We start from the raw sequence: 22,505 nt of genomic DNA, 5'->3' as shown, positions 1-22,505 counted from the left end.
GAGACTGGACTTTCTCCATATTGTTCTTTTCTGCTCCTCACTGTTCTGGAATTTAGAGGGGCTATGCTAAGGAAATTCCTCCCCTCCCCCAACTGAATCATGGGGTGGTGGAATGATAGATAGATGAACAAGTATATAGAGGAGAAAGGAAGAAGGAAGGAAGAAGGAAGGAAGAAGGAAGGAAGGAAGGAAGGAAGGAAGGAAGGAAGGAAGGAAGGAAGAAGGAAAGGAAGGAGGGAGGGAGAGAGTGGAGGGAAGGGGGAGAAGGAAGGAAGAATAGCACCTTTATCCAATTCTATGGGTATCATTAGAAAGTCAGATTTAACTGAAAAGAGACAATACAACTGGAAAAAAAAAACTGAAATTTATAGACCAAGAAATTTGAAATATAGAACCAGTTGGAAGGAAACAGAGTACTTTGAAAAGAGCAATGGACTTATGAATCACTAGACCTGGGTCCTATTTCCTGCTCTGACATTTACCATTTGTATGACCTTGAACCATTTGTAGTCCCTTTTCCTTTCTAGGTCTCGGTTTTCTCATCTATTAGATAAGTGGTTTAGTCTAGATGGTGTCTCCGGACCTGCTGGTTTAGATTTTCAAGAAGTCTATGAATCTATTATTTGATGAAGAATATGCAACTCTCATTATGAATTCCTGGTACTCACCAGCAATGAAACTGAGTCAGGAATAAGAGAGCCATTGCTGGGGGGCAGATCCAAGATGGCAGTGTGAAGGCAGTATTACACAACAACTCTGACCCCCCCCAAACACCCCCCACAAACAAATGAGGGCCCTACCCAAAATTTAGAGGGACAGAACCCACAGAAAGACTGAGTGATACATTTTCCCAGTCCAAGATAACTTAGAAGTTCCACGGGAAAGGTGTACTTCACCAGGACCAGTGGGTTGGATTAAAAGCTGCAGTCGTAGCCCAGCCCAGTGAAGCCCAGCCCAGCTCAGCCCAGAGATCACCAGCAACAGCTTGAAGGGGCAGGGTGATAACTCTGCTTCACCTGGGTGAGCATGGAGTGAGGAGCATAGGCCACAGAGCCTGCATCAAGAATTGGGAGAAAGCAGCCTGCACCTCCAGAAATGGTAAGGGAAGTCTGCAGAGATTTCTCTGCTTTCCCTGGGGTAAGACTTTGCTGTTTGACTACACTCAGACCCAGGTGGATACAGCCTTATAGCCCCAGGGCAGAGGGTAGTGCTGTGGTCATCTACATATCAAAACACAGGCTAGAGAGCATAAGACCTTGGAGGAATAAAAGTCCCAATGGGGTCCCCCCCCAAAAGAAAAACAACCCCAAAGCCTTGGAAGGGTTGTAAATTAGTCTTGGGCTGAGGAAATGAGTAAACAACAGAAAAAAAAAAGATGTGACCATAGAAAATTATTTCAGTCCTATGGAAGATCAAAACACATACTTAGATGATGACAAATCGAAGCTTCTGTATCCAAAACCTCCAAGAAAAATAGAAAATGGGCTCAGACTGTGGATGAGTTCAAGACTTTGAAAATCAATTAAGGAAGATGGAGGAAAAATTGGGAGGAGAAATGAGAGCAACACAGAAAAATCTTGAAAACCAAATCAAAAGCTTGGTGACAGAAATACAAAAATATACTGAAGAAAATAATATGTTAAAAATCATTTTAGGCCTAATGGAAAAAAGCAAAACAAAAGGCAAATGAGAAGAATGCCTTAAAAAGCAGAATTGGCCAGCTGGAAAAGGAGATAAAAAAGCTCTCTGAAGAAAATAACTCCTTCAAATGCAAAATGGAACTAAAGGTAGCTGATGACTTTGCAAGAAACCAGGAAGAAATAAAACTCTTCCAAAAAAGCCAAATATTAGAAGAAAATGTGAAATATCTCATTGGAAAAACAACTGACCTTGAAAACAGATCCAGAAGAAATAATTTGAAAATTATTGGGCTGTCTGAAAGCCACAATCAGGAGAAGAGCCTAGACTTCATTTTTCAAGAAATAATACAGCAAAATTGCCCTGAGATCCTAGAAGCGGAGGGTAAAATAGAAATCAAGAGAATTCTACAGTCACCCCCTGAAAGGGATCCCAAAAGAAAAACTTCTGGGAATATTGTAGCCAAATTCCAAAACTCCCAAATCAAAGAGAAAATTCTAAAAGCTGCCAGAAACAGACAATTCAACTACTGAGGTTCTATAGTCAGTATTACACAGGATCTGGCAGCATCTACATTAAGGGCTCATAGGGATTGGAATATGATATTCCAGAAGGCAAAAGATCTTGGTTTACAACCAAGAATCAACTACCCAGGAAAACTGAACATCCTCTTTCAGGGGAAAAGATGGATTTTCAATGAAACAGGGGACTTTCAAACTTTCCTAATGAGACGACCAGAGCTGAACAGAAAGTTTGATCTCAAAGTACAGGACAGTGGTGAACCATAGAGGGAGTGGAACTAACTATGAGGAACTTGATGATGTTGAACTGTTTGTATTCCTGCATGGGAAGAAGATATTGATAACTCATATGAACTTTCTCATTTATAAGAGCTGTTAGAAGAAGCATATATAGACAAGACATAGGAAGCAGCGGAATACAATGGTATGATGTGGTGAAGGGATGGAGTCAATGGGTGAAGGGGGAAAGTACTGGGAGGAAGGAAAAGGAGATGAAGAAGAAACTGAGAGATTTCACATAAGAGTCAAAAAAAAAGCTTTTTCAATGGAGGGATGGGGGGAAGGCAAGGGGGAATGAGTGAGCCTTCATTCTTATCAGAAATGGCTCAGGGAGGAAATGGCATACACACTTAATAGGGTGAGGAAATCTGTCTTGTCCTGGAGAAGGATGGGAGGAAAGGGACAGGATGAGGGGGAATTGGGGGAGGGAAGGGGGGGGGATAGATGATAGAAGAGAGGGAAGATCGAGGAAGAGGGTACTCACTTTTGGACAGGGCCAGGATGAAAGGAGAGAGAGAATAAAATAAATGAGAGTGAGGAGAAATAGAGTGGAGGTACAGCTAGTAATAGCAACTGAGGAAAAAATATTGAAGCAGCTTCTCTGGTGGACTTATGATAAAGAAAGCAACTCACCCCAGAGACAGAGCCATTGAAATCTGAACACAGACTAAAGTACATTTTTTCCCTCTCTTTCTATTCTTGAGGTTTCCCATCTTCTTGGTGGGGGGTTATGTTTATTCTTATGTTTACTCCTATAACATTTACATCAATGTATGGCATGGAAACAATGTAGAGACTGACAGACAGCCTGGGGGAAAAAATTGTAGAATTCAGAGCCTTGCAAAAAATGATGGGTATATATTACTATTGTATATAATTAGAAAACAAATAAAATGTTAAAAGGAAAAAAAGAGAGCCATTACTGATTGATAATAGAAATATCTCTAATGGGTAGATAACCAGTTCAGGATAGTTGGGAGATCACCGTAAGAGAGAATATATATCCTAGTGGCTAAATGATGCTGCAATTTAACAAGACCACTTCAGTTGGGGATATGAGAACATCCAATTTCTCCCATTCTCACTCCCCACCTTCCATCCAATGCAGCGCCAAAGGATGACACAGTATTTACCTTTTCCATAATAGTATATACAGGAACACAAATGAATGAGAAATTTGTCTTCCCTGTCCCCTCCCTGGTATGTCTGGCTTGGCAATTTCTATTGAAGCTCATCTCCTATTGATTGAATTTTTTCTTATATTTTGCACTGGATCACAGAAAGATTAAGTCTGGTGCCCTCATATGACCCACTCCAAGAACATGGCAAGAAGGAAAGGATTGACAACACCCTTCCCTTAGTTTTCAGTTTTCTGTCACCATAAAGAGAGTCGCTATAAATAAAAATGAATAACTTTGAAAGATTAAAAAATTCTTATCAATGCAATTATTCAAGAGAACTGATGATGATGCATGTTCTTCACAGCCTGACAAAGAAGTGATAAACTAAATATGCAGAATAAGGCACACATTTGTAGATATGGCCAGTGTGGGAATCTGTTTACCTTGACAATGCTTATTTGTTACAAAGGTTTTCTTTTTTCTTTTTTTAAGTTGTAGATGAGAATGAGAAGAGAAAATAAATGCTAATTAAGTTACATAATGGATTTTTTAAAAAAGGCAAAAAGATGTGCTTATGAACACTGTACAAAAGTCTAAATGTGCAGGTGTCATAAACATAAATAAGCAGAAATATTTTATCAAGTACTTGACAATCTCACTGACGAAGGAATTATTTGGTCACTGTATAGAGACAAACTCCTCGAATAGAATAGTTCCAAAACTGAAGAAGTTTCTTAAATTATATTCTAGGTTGATCGTAAAAATAGAGTCCAGAGGTTGAAAGAAATTAAGTGAGAATCATAATAAGAATCCATAAAGATATTTTTAAAATACTTCAGTCTACTGCCATTATTCATATTATTAACAGGACATAGGAATATGCAATTCCTCATGTTTTATTGATTGAGAAAGCTTTTACATTGCTATTGAGGATGTTAAAAAGGGTCTTGAAAAGTTCATCTATTTCTCAAAAAGAATATTTTTTCCTTATTTATTTCCTTATTACCTACTGCTTTTTGAATACTTCAAAATGGATATCCCTTAAGGAGATTAAAATCAACACGTTCAACACAGGATTTATCCCCCCCACTGACCCCCTGATTCCCACATCCTAATCCTTCACTCTTCTGAACTTGTCTATTTCTGGCAAGGACACCACCATCTTTCCAGTGACCTCACTCAAAATCTCGGTATTATCCTTGACTTCTCATTCTCACTCACCCCACATCTCTAATCAGCTGTCAAAAATTTTCCAACATCTCTTATGTAAGTCTTACTTTCTCCATTCACATTGCTATGACTTTATTTTAGTGATAAACTCAAATAGAAATAGGGACCTCTAAACCACACATAAGGAAACCTACATATTGCATTTTGACATACTTAACATTTTCTATGTTCTACTGTATTTTTATTTTATTTTGTTGATATTCCTCAATTAGATTTCAATTTAATTCCATTGCATTAGGGAAGTATTGCCTACCATATTGATACCTCTGTCCTAAATTCAGGTCTTCTTTTCCTCTTAACTTGAATTAATGCAAAATCCTTCTAATTATTCTCCCTTCCACAAGTCTCTCCTCACTCCAATACATCTTCCACTCATCTGCCAAAGTGATTTTCCTAAGGCTCAGGTCTTATATTGTCTCCCCCTTCTCTTCTAAATTACTCAATAAACACCACTCTCTAGGATCAAATATAAGTCCTCAGTTTGGCATTTAAAGTTTTTGAGAGCCTGGCTCCTTCCTATCTTTCCAATCTTCATACACTTTATTCTCTCCACCCCCCCTTTTCATATAGAAACACTGGTCTATTGGTTGAGGCATGAACATAGTATTCCATTTCTCACATGAACCCCATGAGCTCTTCATCTCTGGTTCTTAGCTTGCCTAGCTCACTTAGATCTCAACTTTCTCAGGAAACCTATCCCAATCCCCTCCACCTGCTAGTACATTCCTTCCTTTTGGAGATTAGCTGACATCTCTTTATACATCTTATATGCACCTTGTTTTTCCATGCCATATATCTCTCCCACCACCCCTTCAGAATATAGCTCCTTGAAGGCAATGCCTATTTTGTTTTTCTTTGTATTCTCCAGAGGTTAACAAAGTGATGGGATAGAGAAAATTCTTAATAAATGCTTGGTTCACTTGGTTCCAAGAAATCCATGGGGGAGAAGGTATGATTTAAAGAACAAGAATAAATAAATGAAAGTTGCATTTGGAAAATGAAAGATTCTGCCAAAAAAGTCAGACCCAGCCCAGATGACATTTTGGTTGAAATGAAAACAGCTTGATGAATACAGGTATTTGCAGAGACTTCAGAAGTGTTGTTGCTGTTCAGTTGTATCTTATTCTTTAAGATCCTATTTGGGGTTTTCTTGGCAAAGAAACTGGAGTGTTTTGCTATTTCCTTTTCTATCTCATTTTAAAAATGAGGAAACTGAGGCAAACAGGGTTAGACAACTCATTCAGAATCACATAACTAATAGATATATGAGACCAGATTTGAACTCCATTTTTTTCTGACTCCAGGACCATGTTCTGTCCACTAAATGAACCTGACTTCGGATATGGTTGATATAACTATAGGTGACTGCCAGGTCCCTTCCGTGGTCTAGGATTTAGAGAAGAAACTGAATGTATGCAGAATTCTAGGAAGTTCCCTTTCTCAGCCCCAAAGCATTCTGCTGCGGACTTACTGATATGAGTTTAGCTCAGACTTCCAGCATCACCCACTAACTCCTGGCTCAGGCACAATATAAAATTAAAAGCAAAAGCTAAATGGAACCCTATGGGCAGAGAGATATCGAATGATGTGAGACCTGGAAAATATTAAAAAAGAGAAAGAGAGACAGACAGACAGACAGAGATAGAGACAGAGAGACAGAGAGAGAAAAAAATGGAGTCTACCAGACCCTTAGGAGATAGATTCAACATAACTGAGGCATGCACATTTACATTGCATGCATTCCCCCATCACCAATGGTGGGAATATTCCTTGGCTATAAGAATGTGGTAAGGGGGCCTCAGGTACAAGAGACCTCCCTTTTCTGAGCTACTCTTCAAGTAGTTCTTTATAACTGGATTCCTAACAAAGTTAGACAAAAGAGAGTTGGGCAATTGGGGTAGGGGTTGCATGGCTCTTTTCTATACTGCATTCCCATCCCCACAATCCAGAACCCTAGAGTATACCCAACTTAGACCCCATGAAGCACAGGCTTCTCAAGTATTAAACATATATGAAAAATATCTGCTTTTAAATATTTGGGAGCTTTGTTCTTCAGCATTCTTGAATTCTAGAGCTTTTAGCCCATATTGTGATATTATCAAAATTAGAACAAAGGAGAACTCCTGGTCAAAATTGACAAAGCAGTTAACATATCTCAGAATGAGAAAGGAAAATCAACAGTTTCTTCCTTGGAACCACACATATCAAGTTTTTCACTCAGATGTATACACAGAGAATAGAGCAAGTCAGAATATTTTTGGAAATTCAAAGATGCAAATAATATAAAATATTTTATAAAGAACTTGGGAACAGACTATCCCATATATATGTGGAAGGTAATGGGAAGTAGTGGGTAGAGTGCTAGACCTGGAGGCACAAAGACATGTTAAAAATCCATCCCATCTGAGTGTGTAAACTTCAGCAAGTACTTACTCTTTATGTACTTCAATTTCCTCATTTATAAAATGAGGGGATTAGACTAGATGACCCCTAAAGTCCCTTCTTGTGCTACCATCTAATAGAAATGCGATATAAATTTCTGCCCCAACCCTTACCTGTTGTACATCCATGGGCAAGTCATTTAATTATATAGCATCAACATTCTCAAGTCCAACTCTTAATTCCTGGATCTTCCCTTCAATCTCAGTAACAATGTCTTTCCCCCACATTATTTCTCCTCTTACACTTCTTGGGTATATAATTTTGCAGTACAGCTAATGTGTGCTTGTGCCGTATTTCTTAGTGGATACTAATTTCTATGACAGCAATGATTGTCTTAACTAAACTCTCCCACAATTCCTAGCATACTGTTTTAAAAAGAAAGAAGGTTGGGGAAGGGAAAGGGGGAGGGAGGAAGAAGGTGCTTCACAAGTATTTGTTGAACAAAATTGAATTAACTTGCCAAGTTCTATTTCATGCCTGCTTTCAGATTGTCTTTTTTCAGTTGTGCATGTAAATTTTCTTGTGTGGGATACAAGTGAGTGAATCAAAACTGGATCTCATATACAAGTTGAGCCCCAAACTAAAACTATGGGCCAACAAACATTCTGCATGGTGGGATATATGATGGCAGCTTGCAGAATAAGATTATCCACAGTCTCCAATTTCTTCACATCAGCTCATTTGGGCAATTCTGCCTCAAGTAATACATTCTGAATCAGAATTCAGCTTAATGAAATTTTCCACCCAGGTATCTGACTACTTAAAATCTGTTATTTCTATTTCCAATTCACTGTTCCTTAGCAGTCATTACAGAGACAAATTTTCAACAGGCACTAAGGAAATGAATCTTCTACTTAAACAAAGAACATTATATTGGCTATAGTAAGCAAAATGAGATTTGGACAGTATCAGCAGCTCAGATTTTCTCCTTTGGCACTGTCAGCCACTTCTGGCATCAAGTAGAACCCCACCATAAATGACTACCCAGACTATATGTCTAGCCCTTATGGCTTTCCTGAGATCCAATCTCGCATTTCTAACTTCCAAATACCTTGTCATCATCTCTAAATGCAGTACATATAAAACTAATCATTTTTCCCATTCCAGTTCCAGGACTTCACTATTCCTGATAATGGCTCATCCCTCCAATATTAGAGTTCAAAACTCAGAGTCAAAGTTGACTTCTCTTTCCCTCACATCACCTCTCCCCACCCCCCACCAACACAGAGCCATTTCCAAATTGTTTTTCTTAAAAATGCCTTTCACACTTATCTTCTTTTCTATTTGCAATGCTACCACCCTAGTTCAGATCCTTATCTTGCAAACTATTGATATTCAACTTCCTAAGTAATTTTCTTGTGTCCACTTTCATCTCCCTCATATCCATCTTATAACTATAAATTGATATTTAAAATATCTGGAGTTTCAATCAATAGACATTTATAAAACACCTATTATGGGCCACAGTCTGCTAAGAATTGGAGATATAAATTTTAAAAAAATAAATAAAGGCAATCCCCTGCCCTCAAGGAGCATAAAAATCTAATATGGAAAAAAAGAAGAAAATGGAAAGGAAGGAGAGGAAAGTACCTGGGTCAGGAGCATGATGCAGTTCAAAAGAATGTGGTCAGGTAGGAAATGAAGAAATGGCTGGCCTGGGTCTCCTCCTTAAATGGTGATTTTAGAGTTCAAGGCTCTACCCTTGAGGGACTGAGGTTATTTTCAAAACCCAAACAAAAATCTGTCAATATCTGCCCATGCCTACAAAATAAAGACCAAATTCCTTATCTTGGCATTCAAGATTTTCAGTAGTATTCACTTTCCTTACATCTCCAATCAGCGTTCCTACAATAGGCAATATGATGAAATGGAAAGTTTAACAGGTTTTAAGTGAGGAGAGAGCTAGATTCAGATTCTGGCTACTCATCTACAAATAAACAGAAACAAAAAACTGTCACTTACTGTATGGTCTGTTATCATTCAGTCATTTCAGGTGTATCTAATTCTTTGTGGAAGAGGGGACAAAAGTACAGCAGTTGTTTTCCATTTCCTTCTCCAGATCATTTTACAGATAAGGAAACCAAGGCAAACAAGATTAAGTGACTTGCCCAGGGTCACATAGGGTTTATAAGTTTTCAACTTTTTTTTAGGTTTTTGCAAGGCAAATGGGGTTAAGTGGCTGGCCCAAGGCCACACAGCTAGGTAATTATTAAGTGTCTGAGACCGGATTTGAACCCAGATACTCCTGACTCCAAGGCCAGTGCTTTATCCACTATGCCACCTAGCCGCCCCCGAGTTTTCAACTTGTAATGCATGTCTCATCATCCTCAACTAGACTGTCAAAAGTGTGGGGTCAGGAATTGTATCATCTCCCATTTCTGGCATGCTACTTTTCACAGAATACAAAGGAAATTGTTCAGAAAAAGGATGGATGGAGACTGATGATCAGGAGGTTATATAACAACACCCAACCCAAACAAGACTATTCTATGAACTTGTTTCCATATCTATATGTTTGTTTAAGTACTTGCTATCCCTCTATTAGACTATAAGCTCTTTTCGAGTCAGAATAGCTTTATTCTCTGGTATTTATACCCTCAGTGCCTAGGATGGTGTCTGGCACATAATAGGTATTCAACAATACTTGGCAATTGATTGGGAAACCAGAAAACTGAATTGATAAGCCTATTATCCCTTATCCCTTCCAAAGAATTTGTTCGCTCCCCTCAAATTTTCCCATAGCATTTTGTTTGGATTTTTTTTCCCTTTGCCACATGACAACCTACCTTGCATTATATTTAAATATGTGTAATATTCTTGTAGGACATAGCAAATTACTTGAGGGCATGATATGTGTCCTTTGTACCACTGTAGTCAACTCCTAGCATATAAGCTATATTATAGTTTTGTCTTTATTTTATGTATACATATATAATGATTATTATATTATCTTTAATTTTATTTATATTAATTTTATTTTATTTATTTATTATGCATAGATAAAAGTAAATGTATTTATTTTATTTTTAAATTTTTATTGAAATTCACTAGTCTATTTTATTATTAGGTGTTCAATAAATGTTAATTTATTTCCCTCCCACCTCTAGATTAAATTATATGTCTGTGCTCTTATACCTTAAGCTAAAATTAATCTAAATGACCAATAAGATAATGCGATCTAATGTGTATAGTCAGTGACAGTCCAAAATATCAATACATTAAATACTCTTTATATCCCAAATTGATTTAATCTTAGCTATTCTGGAAGCAAAATGAGATGACAACTGTGCTACAAGATAAGCAGAAATGCTTTTAGATATGAGTAGAAGAGGATGTTGTGGCTGCTTAAAGAAGTAGCCACAGAAATTGGTGATGATTAAGGTCCTGCACAGGAACCCAACTGGCAAAATGAGAATAGCCAAGTCTGTTATCTATGTACCCAAGTACACTGCCCCATGAGTAAGCACAAGGTAACTCTTGAAGGATGACACAAGATCAATCTACAAGTGAGTGGTTTAATGATAAAGACAAGCAAAAGGTCAGCAGACTATGATGACAAGAGTAGTGAACTAACAGTCAGAAGACAAGGATTCTGGTACTGGCAGATTTCAGTTTGATATGAAGAATAACTTCTTAAAAATTAAAGCTAGAAATTAATTAAAAGTTCTTTAAAAATTAAATTCCATAGTAGATTTTCAGTTTCATATACAATCATCTTTTTTTGTACTATGTTGTGAAAAAAATCTATAACAGACATATGAAGAAAGGCACCATCTACATCCTGAGAGAGAACTGATAAATAGAAATATAGAACAATTTCATATAGATAGATAGATAGATTGATAGATAGATAGATACCTATTTGTGCCTAATGGCAGCCATCTCGGGGAGGGAAGAAACAGAAGAAAAAAAATGAAATTTACATGATAATTTTGTTGTATATTTGAATGGAATAACAAGTTGTGCAAAGATTTGCAGTTTCATATACAATCATCTTTTTATTATACAATGTATAGAAATGCTTGTTTTCTTCCACAAAGTAAAATTAATATTTAAAATAATTAAAATGTTCACAAGTAGAATGTGCTTATGGATAGGGAGGCCTCCATAACTATAAGACTCCTATCCAGTGGAGTTGAAAAAAAGATTCTCGGGGGGGGAGGAAAAAGGGAAAAAAGGAAGTTAACAAAATAACTTTATCATATTCAAAAGGAATATATTTGCAGTTTCATATTCAATTATCTTCTTATTATACTATACTATCAAAATACTTATTTCATAAATTAAAGATGAATTTTTTTTAAATTAAAAAAATTCTCACTCAGGCATGGATTAGACCAGATAACCTCTGAAATCTGTTGTGATATGTGATGTTGATGATTCCATGACTTAACAGAAAACCAGTATTTCTCATGATCAAAACACTGTTTTGGATTAAATGATCTCTAAGATCTTCTGACAGCCTATGATGCTAAAAAATTCCTCATTTGGGTCGTTTAGACATAACATCTGCACAGACAAATAACATCATCTGAATTTTTATAAAAAATCAACTTTGTTTTAAGATGCTGTCATCAAAACTTTCACTCACAATATAGAAAACATTTCTACACACACAGTACTCTTAAAAAATATATTGTGCAGGCTGATAACATCACATAAATCAAATGTTTCCTCCAAAGAGAACCAACAAGAAATGGCCAGACAGCAAGTTTGTGTTTGTTCCTTATCATTGGACTGGGCTATTTTCATGGCCCTGAAGTGCTATTTTTGCTGATAGTTCATATTCTAAAGGAGTTTGTCCTTGAAGGACTCATCCTCTGTTATAGAATTTAGACTTGGAAAAATCATTTTTCATTTTTTTACCAATCTATTATTGATGGATCATTCACAGAGGTAAAGGGGGAAGGAAATAATAATCTATTACATGCCTGCTGTATTTTTTACAAATTTTTTTCTCATTTGATCCTCTCTTCACAAGTCTTGTTAGAAAACTGTTCTTATTATGCCCATTTTACAGATGAGGAAACTGAGAGGAAATAGAAGTTAAGTGACTTGCCCCGGATCACACAGCTAGGTAGTATCTCAGATCAACTGAGTCTGGTCTTCCTTACTCCAGACCCAATTCCTTTGTACACTTTGGCATGCTAAAGAACCTAGAGCAGCCTTACAAATAAGACTATTTGAATTGAATGCTTCTTCAGTTTCCTCTTTCAATGACGTTTGTTCACCATATAAGCAAGCAATTTTATCCAATATGGACACACTTTTTTTTTTTTTGCTAAGATTCCTCTTGGACATTTTCCCTCTGCATGTCACCCTGAAACTGTTCTGTTGAAAAAAATGCTACGGTTTCTCATAAAAGGTTGCTCTAAAAAAATAAATAAATAATAATAAAAAAACAAAAATAAAAGGCTGCTCTAAAATTAACTTTGGTGTTTTCAGTCTTTCACCATAAGTTAGAAACTGTAGAAACCCTAAGTGGTTCATACTCAAGACTGCCCATTCATTAAGACCAGAAGCAAGTCCATCTTTGTTATCTTTACTATTGGAAGGAGAGGGGAAGTCACAAAGTTCACTTTCCAATATGAAGATATAAAGATTTTCTTTACTGATTAAATAAACAATGTGAATGACTCAAATGAACAGAAAGGATGAGAGGATGCTAAAATGAAGTTAAAACTGAAATATAAGGGGGGAAATTGATATAAGAAATCATATTTTTCAAACTTTGAATTCATTTTTCACCTTTCTTTTTTTTAAATGCTGTGTATCTTGGCAATCATGAAAATGCTATACTGAGGAAGTATGATGTATGAAATAGTTAGCTGATACAGTGGACAGAATACTGCACCCAGAGACAGGAATGTGCAAATCTGGTCTAAGATACTTCCTAGCTTGGTGACCCTGGACAAGTCTTTTAATCTGTCTGCCTCAGTTTCCTCATCTGTAAAATGAGGATAGTAATGGTACCTGCCTTCCAGAGTTATCTTTAGGATAAATTGAGATAATATTTATAAAGTACTTTGCAAAAATTAAAGTGCTATATAAATGCAAGCTATTATTAGCATTATTATTCTTATCTTAGAATCAGGAATCAATGAGCATCATTTATTAGTTGTCTACCATGTTCCATGGATGGACTAACATCTGAGAATACAAATACAACAGGAGACCCATCCCTGCCTTCAAGAAGTTTGCATTGTACTGGAGGAAAGAAAGGAAGAGCAGAATCACTCAGACTGACAGATAAGCAATAAAAGAGAGATAAAGGGAGAAGATGAACAGCAGGGAATCTGGAGTGGCACAAACTGGTTCAAAATATTCAGGACAGGGAGTAATATCCAATGAGGCTAGAAAAGAAGGTTGGGCTAGATTATTTGGGGTTTTACTGGCTGATTTTCCAGGGGATCTGAAAGTGGAATTGATGGAGTCTTCATTCTGCTGACTTTTTTTCAAGTATTATCTTCAGTCTCCTGGGACCAAAATAAGAGTTTGTTTGTTTTATGTAAGAAGCCTTTGGAGATGAGTGAGTGGATCAGTCATGTAACCAAATCTGAACCTGTGGAAAACTACCTTGGCAGTAGTCTATAGAATGGACTAGATGGGGTGAGAAATGAGGTAGGAAGATTAACTGGGAGGCTGTTTCAATAATCCAGGTAAGAAGTGACCAGTAAAGTGGTTGTAATATGAGTCCAGATAACCATTCAGATGCAAGTCAAGATGATAATGACTTGAACTCAACTTTGGGATTTTCCCCTCAATTTATTTCAAAATTTATTTATTTAAAAATGAAAAATGAAAACACCTATTATGTAAACTTCAATAACTTTGGAACTAAGCCACTGTATAAATCTGTGAAATAAATGTAACAACTGCTGCAAAGATCAAATGAACTAAAATGTACATGAAGTATTTTCCCCTACCAAAAGTGACTCCCTTTCTACCATCTGATCAGCAGTTCTTTTCTTTAGATGTTTGCCTCCCCAGATTCCCTTTTGATAAAACCCTGGTCAGCTAATTCAGCTGCCAGGAACAAAGCTTTTTTTTATTCTGGTCTTTGACCAACTGTCTGATTTTCCAGAGTATCTGAAAATGGAATTGATGGAGTCTTCATTCTGCCAACTTTTTTCGAGTATTAACTTCAGCCTTCTGGGTCCAATTATTATAAGAGAAAACTGGACTCAGGCTGAAGTTCTTACAAAGTGTATTCTTACACTCTAAATAGATTGTCAAACCACCTTGGGGCTTTTGGTTCCAGATGCCAAGGAGGCCTGCCAACACTGGTCAGCAGGGTAGGCAAAGATTCCATACACTCATCTCCTGCCAAGTCCCACTGTCTTATGGCTTCTCAAAGGGAATCAAAATGTGTAGGCTCCTCCAGTCACATATAGGATGCTATTTCAGGGGAGGTCACTTTAATCTTGACCTTTCTTCAAAGCCAGTTTCCCAATACTCATCTGCATTTAAAATTTTTTGTTCTGAGGCCATGTCTTTGTACTCTTTGGGTCAACATCCCTTACTATCTGCTCACTCTCCTACAGGTATTATATCTTGGTTCAAACCTTCTGTTCAGGTTCATGATTAAAATGGCTCAAAGCTAAACACTGGCTTCATATCACTCAAGTTTAAGTAAAAATTTTGCCATTATTGAATTCACTTTTTTAACCCTTTACTTGTTTCTACTTAAATTGTTACAAAGTTTAAGAAATAAAGGGGCAGCCAGGTAGTACAGTGGATAGAACATTGGCCCTGGAATCAGAAGACCTTGAGTTTGAATCTAGCCTCAAATATATAACTGTGTGACCCTGGGCAAGTCACTTAACCTTGATTGCCTCAATAAAAGGAAAGGGGAAAGGACCATTTAAAGATATGGGTTCAATTCCAGCTCTTTTGTTACTGAATATTAAAACTCCATTTCCTCATTACCAGAAATAAATTGAATAGCCTTATTTCTGCTGTTGCCAAATAGGATAATTCCCCAATCACATTGTTCATTGTTAGCTAAACTTGTTTATGCTGTCAAAATTAGAGTAAAAACAAAACTAGCTCTGGGTTAAAATTGTCGGTCTCACATCTGTCTCAGTAGTGATACTTTCTAGTCATTTCCCTTGATCCACAGTCATCTAGCACACACACACACACACACACAGAACAAAATCAAGTACACCACTCAATTTTATTATCACCTTAGGGAATATTAGGATATAAATCAAACATTGAAAAATATTATCATTATAGTTTCATATTATGTGAATTGTGAGGCACCTGCGATTTCATCACAGATGGAAAATGTCCAGTATGAGAACTCCATTCAGCAACATCGCTCCAATAAGTCCTAAGGGGTTGCCAGATATCCATAGAGGTTTGGTGCCTTGCTTAAAGTTACATAGTTAGTAAAAGTTGGATTTTAATACAGGTAATCCTGAATTCCTAAACCAGCCAGCTCATATTACCTAGCAATAAACAGTCTTTCAGAGGTACATACATTTGGCATTCATTTGGATTTTGATTCATTCTTTTCCTGGGTTTCTTCCAGTCCTGTAACAAAGTCCTTTTGTCAGATTTTTACCAGGTTTTGGCATGCCAGAAACTCTACATTGATGCTTCTAAACACTAATAAAAATCATGGTACCTGAAGATTTAATGATTTGGAATTTTCATTAAGAATGTCAGGAAACCAGGAGAAGCTAGGTGGAGCAGTGGATAGAGTATGGACCTTGGAGTCAGGAGATCCTGAGTGACCTCAGACACTTACTAATTATCTAGCTGTGTGACCTTAGGCAAGTCACTTAATCCCATTACCTTGAAAAAAAAAGAATGTCAGGAAACCAGAGGTTTCTGAGGAGGACAACCTGGTGAACTAGAAAGAGCACTGAACATTTGCGAGTTAGAGGACCTGAGTTCAAATGTGCCACTTGTCAAATATTAGCACGGACAAATCATTTCCTTTTCCTGAGTCTCAGTTTCCCCATCTGTAAAATAGGGATTGTAAAGGAGAGTGGACTAGATGGCTTTTAAGACTCCTTTCAGCTCTATAACCACAAAGGGTGATCAAAAAGAAGACATTTTCCATTTTATGTCAAATTCTGATTAATCTTAATGTATGGTGAGTATGTCATGGTAGTTTGAATAGCTTAATTTAAGCTAGCATCCTAGCATAGAAATAGAAAGTCAATCTGGTAGTTAAGAAGACCTAAAGTTCATGCCTACCTCTGACACACCTGGGCAAACCAACTTCTCAGTAGTCCCAGTCAAATCTCTAAAATTATCAGCTGCAGAATAATTTCTTCTCTGTATGGTAGAGAGTGTTACCTTACTATGTATTTCTGAAACCAGTGAAATCACAAATCTGAACAGGAAAAAAATTAAACCCTGGTGCCTCCTATAAAAGGAACAAAGCATTATCCAGTTTGCAAGGGAATATAATATCCTCCCTCTCTCTTGTGTAAGAGTCATTAAGAGACTGGGACTAGAAAATCCTTCCATTTGTACTAACTGATATACCCTAGCCTTACTTCCAGTTAGCAAGCTCCTTGCAGATGCTACTTTGGAGCTTCATAAAACCAGCCTCATGAGTTGTGCTCACAACAGATTTGTAGAACTCCATAATTGGACCTTAGGACTTGATTCTCACAAAGTTAATGTTGGATTTCACTTTATACTTGCTTTATAGGGAGGCTTCTTCAGAGCACAAGATCTCGAGCAAAAGATCTTTGAATTCTAAGATTATCACTTGCTTGATTCTTTTGCCAACTACTTGTATTTAGAACAAGTGATCCTTGAACTCAAGCTTTTATTTGTTTTTGAAATCTTTCGTTTTCTACATAATCAAAAATGTGCCTGTCTGGCTCATGTTAACTAGGAATAAGGAGTCAAATAACGAGTCAACACAATTAAACTTTTGCTTCAAAACTATTCTCAGAAGGACGTTTTAGACTTAGGCTACACACACACACACATATACATATATACATTAACAAATATATACATATATATATTTTTATATATATATGCAAAGAGCAGGATAAAGAAGAACTAACAGAACAATGAATGTTGTTGTTCAATTGTTTCAGTTATATTTTAACTTTTTTTGACCCCATTTGGGCTTTTCTTGGCAAAGATACTGGCGTGGTTTGCCATTTTCTCCAAATCATTTTACAGATGAGGAAACTGAGGCAAATTGGGTTAAGTAACTTGCCAGGGTCACATGATAAATGTAAATATCTGAGGCCAGATTTGAACCAGCTATAATTATTTTTATATCAATGGAATCATTTTGACTGACTCAAAAATAAAACAAAATTCAAAACTATGACAGAATACAAGAAATGATAAACCATATAAGGGTTAGCATAAACCACACTGATTTTTTTTCAACTCTGAAAGCTGTGAGATCACTGCTACATCAATACATAGTCTACACCAGCTAGGAAAACATAGGGACAACTCTGAGGTACTTGTTCATTTTATCATAATTATATCCAGAAATGATTTCAATAATGCAGTTTATAAAAAATTTTCTTCAATGAGAATCTTTATATTGTATATAAATCACTTTTAAATACAAAATCCCTAATATAATGATTATTGCTGGCAGTACATGTAACTTTCTTTCACTCAACAAGCACTTATTAATACTTGTTTTAAAAATTATATATAGTAAACACTTCTTATATATATGTAATACATATGTGCACCTATGTATGAGGTATTACACTTTACATACTGTATGCTAAGAAAAAAGCAGTACAATCTATGTTCTCAGAAAGTTAGCAGACTACCAATGGAGAAAAAAAATGCACATTTTTAGATAGGGACATAATAAATACAACGTCATTATTTTGGAGAAGGAAGAAGGCACTAGCAGCTGAGGCAAATGGGAAAGGCTTCATGATGATCCTTAGTGCAAAAAGGCAAAAGAGGCAAAATTGAGGACAGAGTGCATTCCAGCATGGAAACAGCCATAGTAAAAGCACAGAGACAGGAGGTAGAATACTATGTCTGAAGAACAAGGTCAGTCTGACTAGACCTCAGGCTACAAGAAGGGAAGTAATGTGCAATAAGGTTGAAGAGGCAAGTCTGGAAAGGCTACAATAATGGGCCAAATCTAATAAGATGAAATTTAACAGAGAGAAAAATGGAAAATCCTACACTTGAGTTGAAAAAGTAATGAAAAGAACAAGTATAGGATGAGGAAGATATGACTAGACAAGAATTCTTGTGTAAAAATGACCTGAGGGTTTTAGTGAACTGCAATATGACTTAAAAGTATGACAAGAACAAATGCAATTTTAGAAGAAAAATGAATAGAATAGAATGTCCAGAATGATAGAAGCAATAGATCTCTTTGTATTTGTCAAGATGAGACTATATCAAGAATTTTGCATTAATTTCAGGAACCATGCTTTAGGGAAGAACAATGGTAAAAGCTGGTGTGAAACTAAAGGAGGTTGAATAAGATGTTGGGTGAAGGGATTTAAAGCAATTCAGTCAGAGGATTAGTTGAATGAACTGGGAATGTAAAACCCAGAAAAGAAATAACTTGCAAAGTGAACATGATAGCTGTCATTAATCATTTATAGATCAGTATTTAGATGCAGAACATTGGATGTCATTTGCAAAGAGATCAATTTCAGTTCAATATGGAAAAAATCCATAACACCTAGAGTTGTAGAAATATGGAATGGGCTTCATCAAGAAATAGTGAGTTCCCTACCATTGGAAGTCTTCAAATTAGGCTGGATGACTACTTGTGAATATTATAAAAGGGGATTCCTACTTAATTATAAGTCATAATGAAATAACATCTGGGTTTTCCAACTCTATTCTGATATTAAATGACTCTACAACATGAGTTCTTTACCAGGGGAGTCTGATTTCAAGAGATCTGAGAAACTAGATGAAGGGAGGGGATTAGCTTTATTTTTCACTATTCTCTAAATAAAATTTTTCATTTCTTTCAATTATTAATGTGAACAGCTATTCTTAGGGGATCTATAAGCTTTACAAAACTGTTAAGAGAGTCCAAGACATAAAAAGAGGTTAAGAACCTTCATATCAGAAGTTCTGAATTTTCTTTGCTCCTATAATAATAAGAAACATTAATTCTGCTCTGTAAATATTTTTAATCTTGAATTATAAGCAATGGGGGCCTCAAGGTCATCTGATACTTTGGGTCTAAGTAGAATTCCAGCATGGTAAGCTGCAACACTGTTTTTATAAAATGTTTTATGTTCATCTTATTCAAAAATTGCTTAGCATTCTGGAAAGCTCATGCTCTGAGTCTAAGGTCAGAAAATTCTCCTTTTCAAATAAATGATGAAGTAGTTTAGAAGGTTTGCCTTTTATGGAAGAAAACTGATAAAAACTGAGTAATCCCTGAAAGGCTTAAAATTCTTGCTTTGTTTAAATAGCCCAAATAAAAGTCACTAGAAATTCCAAATCCTTTGTTCTATATTTTTTCTCTCAGTTTCACAATCAATCAAAATAAAACAGAACTTTCTGAATTCTTTCCATGAGTTCAATTTTAGCTGACAACATAACTGTAAGACCACTGACACAAGATTATCTTCCCTGGCATTTCACACATACCTACCTAATGAGAATTCTACAAAACAGGACCTCTATTAAACAGAATAAGCCTAAGTAATTGTCCTGGAAAGGCCCTTCAATATGGCTGGGCATCCACAATTAAATTGCATCATTATCAGTTGTTGCTAAGTCTGGACAAAGTCAAGCAAAAATAATACGCTTCTATCCCAAACATAAAATATTTATTATATTATATGGATGCTGCTCGAATCCCTCCACAAAGCACTAAATTACCATCTTACTACTTCTTGAAGACATTGTGAAGTAAATAGTGTTGTAAAACATATGAAAAATAAAAGAGGGAAAGTCATTGAATCTAAATATTGCCTCCTCTCCCACAGAATTCTATCCAGAGGGAGGAGTAACTCTTCCCAAATAGTATCAAAAAATTCAGATTATAATATTTTAAACATGTTGCCTATCAACAAATCTGGGGACAAAATGTTCCACAGGGGGCATTTTCCTGGTAATTAGACTGATCACTCTCAGAATCCTAGCTAGACTTGACTCAAAGACCCCTCAAAATTTACTCTCACAAAGGAAATGAAATACAATAATACACTGTTGAGAAGATAACTGTCCAGTGAGTCAAAAACAATTCACAAAATAGAGAGGAATTATGATGCATCAGTAAAACTAGAAGACCACTCACCAAATGTTTTCATAATGACTGCTTCTCTACTCCAGACCTTCCTCTGAAGAATGATGAAAGGCTAGTTTCAAGTCAACAGAACCAAAAAGTTCACCATCTTCCTACTTAGTGTTCAGTTGTTTTTCAGTCATGTCTGACTGTTCATGAGCCCATTGGGGCTTTCTTGGCAAATTATTGCAGTAGTTTGCCATTTTCTGGAGCCCATATAAACCACTCTGGGGCTAATTACCCTCCTCTCTGGGACAAAATTTCCAAAGAGTATTTTCATCTAAAGATTCTTTCCTTTTCCATTGCTATAGTGTATCAGGATATAATTGAAATGCATGCCTATCTACTACTACCAGCAACAAAACTATTCAAGCTATTAATTCTGAATGTCACTTTAAATCTCTGAACAACAAACAGGAGTTCTGTGGTGAAATAATTTCAATAATAATTACCCTAGATCATCAAATATCTTCTTTTAGAAAAATCAACATGGCTATGATTTCATTATGAAAAAGTTATAGGTTTCCTGCTATCAGAGGTACAACATGCTTCTTTCTATTAAAATTTTTGCTTTATTTGTATAAAAATAGGTCCATCTGTATATGAAACACAGGGGATGGGCAGACATTAAATTCTTCAATGTGCAGCTAGGTAATGCAATGGATAGACCTTTGGGTTTGGAGTCAGGAAGATTTGAGTTTAAAAACAGCTTCAGACACTTACTAGCAATGTGATCCTGAGCAAGTCACATTACGCTGTTTGCCTCAGTTCTTATCTATAAAATGAGCTAGAGAAGGCAATGGCAAACCATCCAAGTATCTTTGCCAAGAAAATTCCAAATAGGGTCAGGAAAAATTAAACATGACAGAAGAACAAAATATTCAATATGAATATGAAACCATATTCAATTACTTACCAGTAATATTTGAGAGTAATGTCAATGATAGAAAAAATGAGGTAGGTGTTAGTAACAAGGAAGGTAACTGAATCTTACCATTGCAAAATGACTCTACATAAAACTAGCTCCTAGAAATCATTGTAAAAAAAATATAAAGGAATTCAAATAATACAAAATCCAAAGGAACTCAGAGGATTAAAACCAAAAAGCACACACACACTATTCTCAAAATATATATGTGACCTACCATGTCCCAAAAGGCTTAGCAGCTTTGAGATTTAATAGCAATAAAGGAAATATTTTGTTCATGGACTATTTTTTTTAATTTTGGCTCTCAAATCATAAACCCATAGAAGCCGAAACAACCTCCTCCTTGGCATCATAATCATCATTCTAATCCATCTGATTAGTTATGTTATGGTTATTGGGGAGAGAAATACTAGAGTCAAACTTCTCCACTTCAGACCAATCTGGACATTTATAAATCAGTCTCCTTCCTTCAAATGCTATCTTCTTTCTTAATTCATTTCCTGGTCTGGTTTACATTGCCCAATATGAGGAAGAGGGCTAAAAAGAGAGATCTGGGTAGAAGGAAGAAACATTCTAATGTTCTTGTGAATGTGATAAATATATATATACATATATACATATATACATATATAATATACACACACATCCATATATACATTATATATATATAAATATATGTGTATATATGAGTTATTAATATCTATCAGTATCTGTTGAATATTGATGTTTCATCTCAGATCTCCAGCAAAATAATGGAAATAAAGGCAACCCCTGTTGAGACATTCAAATCCAGTTCATTCTAATCTAGTATAAAAGCAAAAGATGTTTCTCACCTCGGGATTCATGGAATTCCAATGTAACATGAGCATCGAATCCAAGGCTGAAGTAATTATTGAACACATTGAGGGGAAGCTGTAATGACAATAGAGATTCGTGTGAAATTGACTAACAAAGGTGAAAAGAAAAAAGACATTCTATGATGTCAGATGTGACTGGTCCTTGGTTTATCCCTCCCAATTGAAGTCCCCAAAATAAAGGGGAGAAGCAATTAGTTTGAGATCAGAAACTCTTTTGGAAAGGTTCAAGGAAAGGAATTATAGTTAACAAACAGA

At 36.1% G+C, this 22,505-nt stretch overlaps 1 protein-coding gene across 6 annotated transcripts in view; it reads right to left on the bottom strand.

Moving 5' to 3' along the window:
- The window catches only part of DGKI (diacylglycerol kinase iota), a 592,236-nt gene that overhangs the window by 227,116 nt on the left and 342,615 nt on the right, over positions 1 to 22,505 (bottom strand). For all 6 annotated transcript variants that reach the window (XM_074193600.1, XM_074193597.1, XM_074193602.1 and 3 more), the window contains one exon: positions 22,227 to 22,305. In XM_074193600.1, coding sequence (XP_074049701.1) covers positions 22,227 to 22,305 — 79 coding nt within the window. The remainder of the gene's footprint in view (positions 1 to 22,226; positions 22,306 to 22,505) is intronic.

The sequence above is a fragment of the Macrotis lagotis genome, chromosome 7 (genome assembly GCF_037893015.1).
Source record: "Macrotis lagotis isolate mMagLag1 chromosome 7, bilby.v1.9.chrom.fasta, whole genome shotgun sequence".
Lineage (NCBI taxonomy): Eukaryota > Metazoa > Chordata > Mammalia > Peramelemorphia > Peramelidae > Macrotis > Macrotis lagotis.
This window is presented reverse-complemented; position numbering and strand designations above follow the sequence as displayed.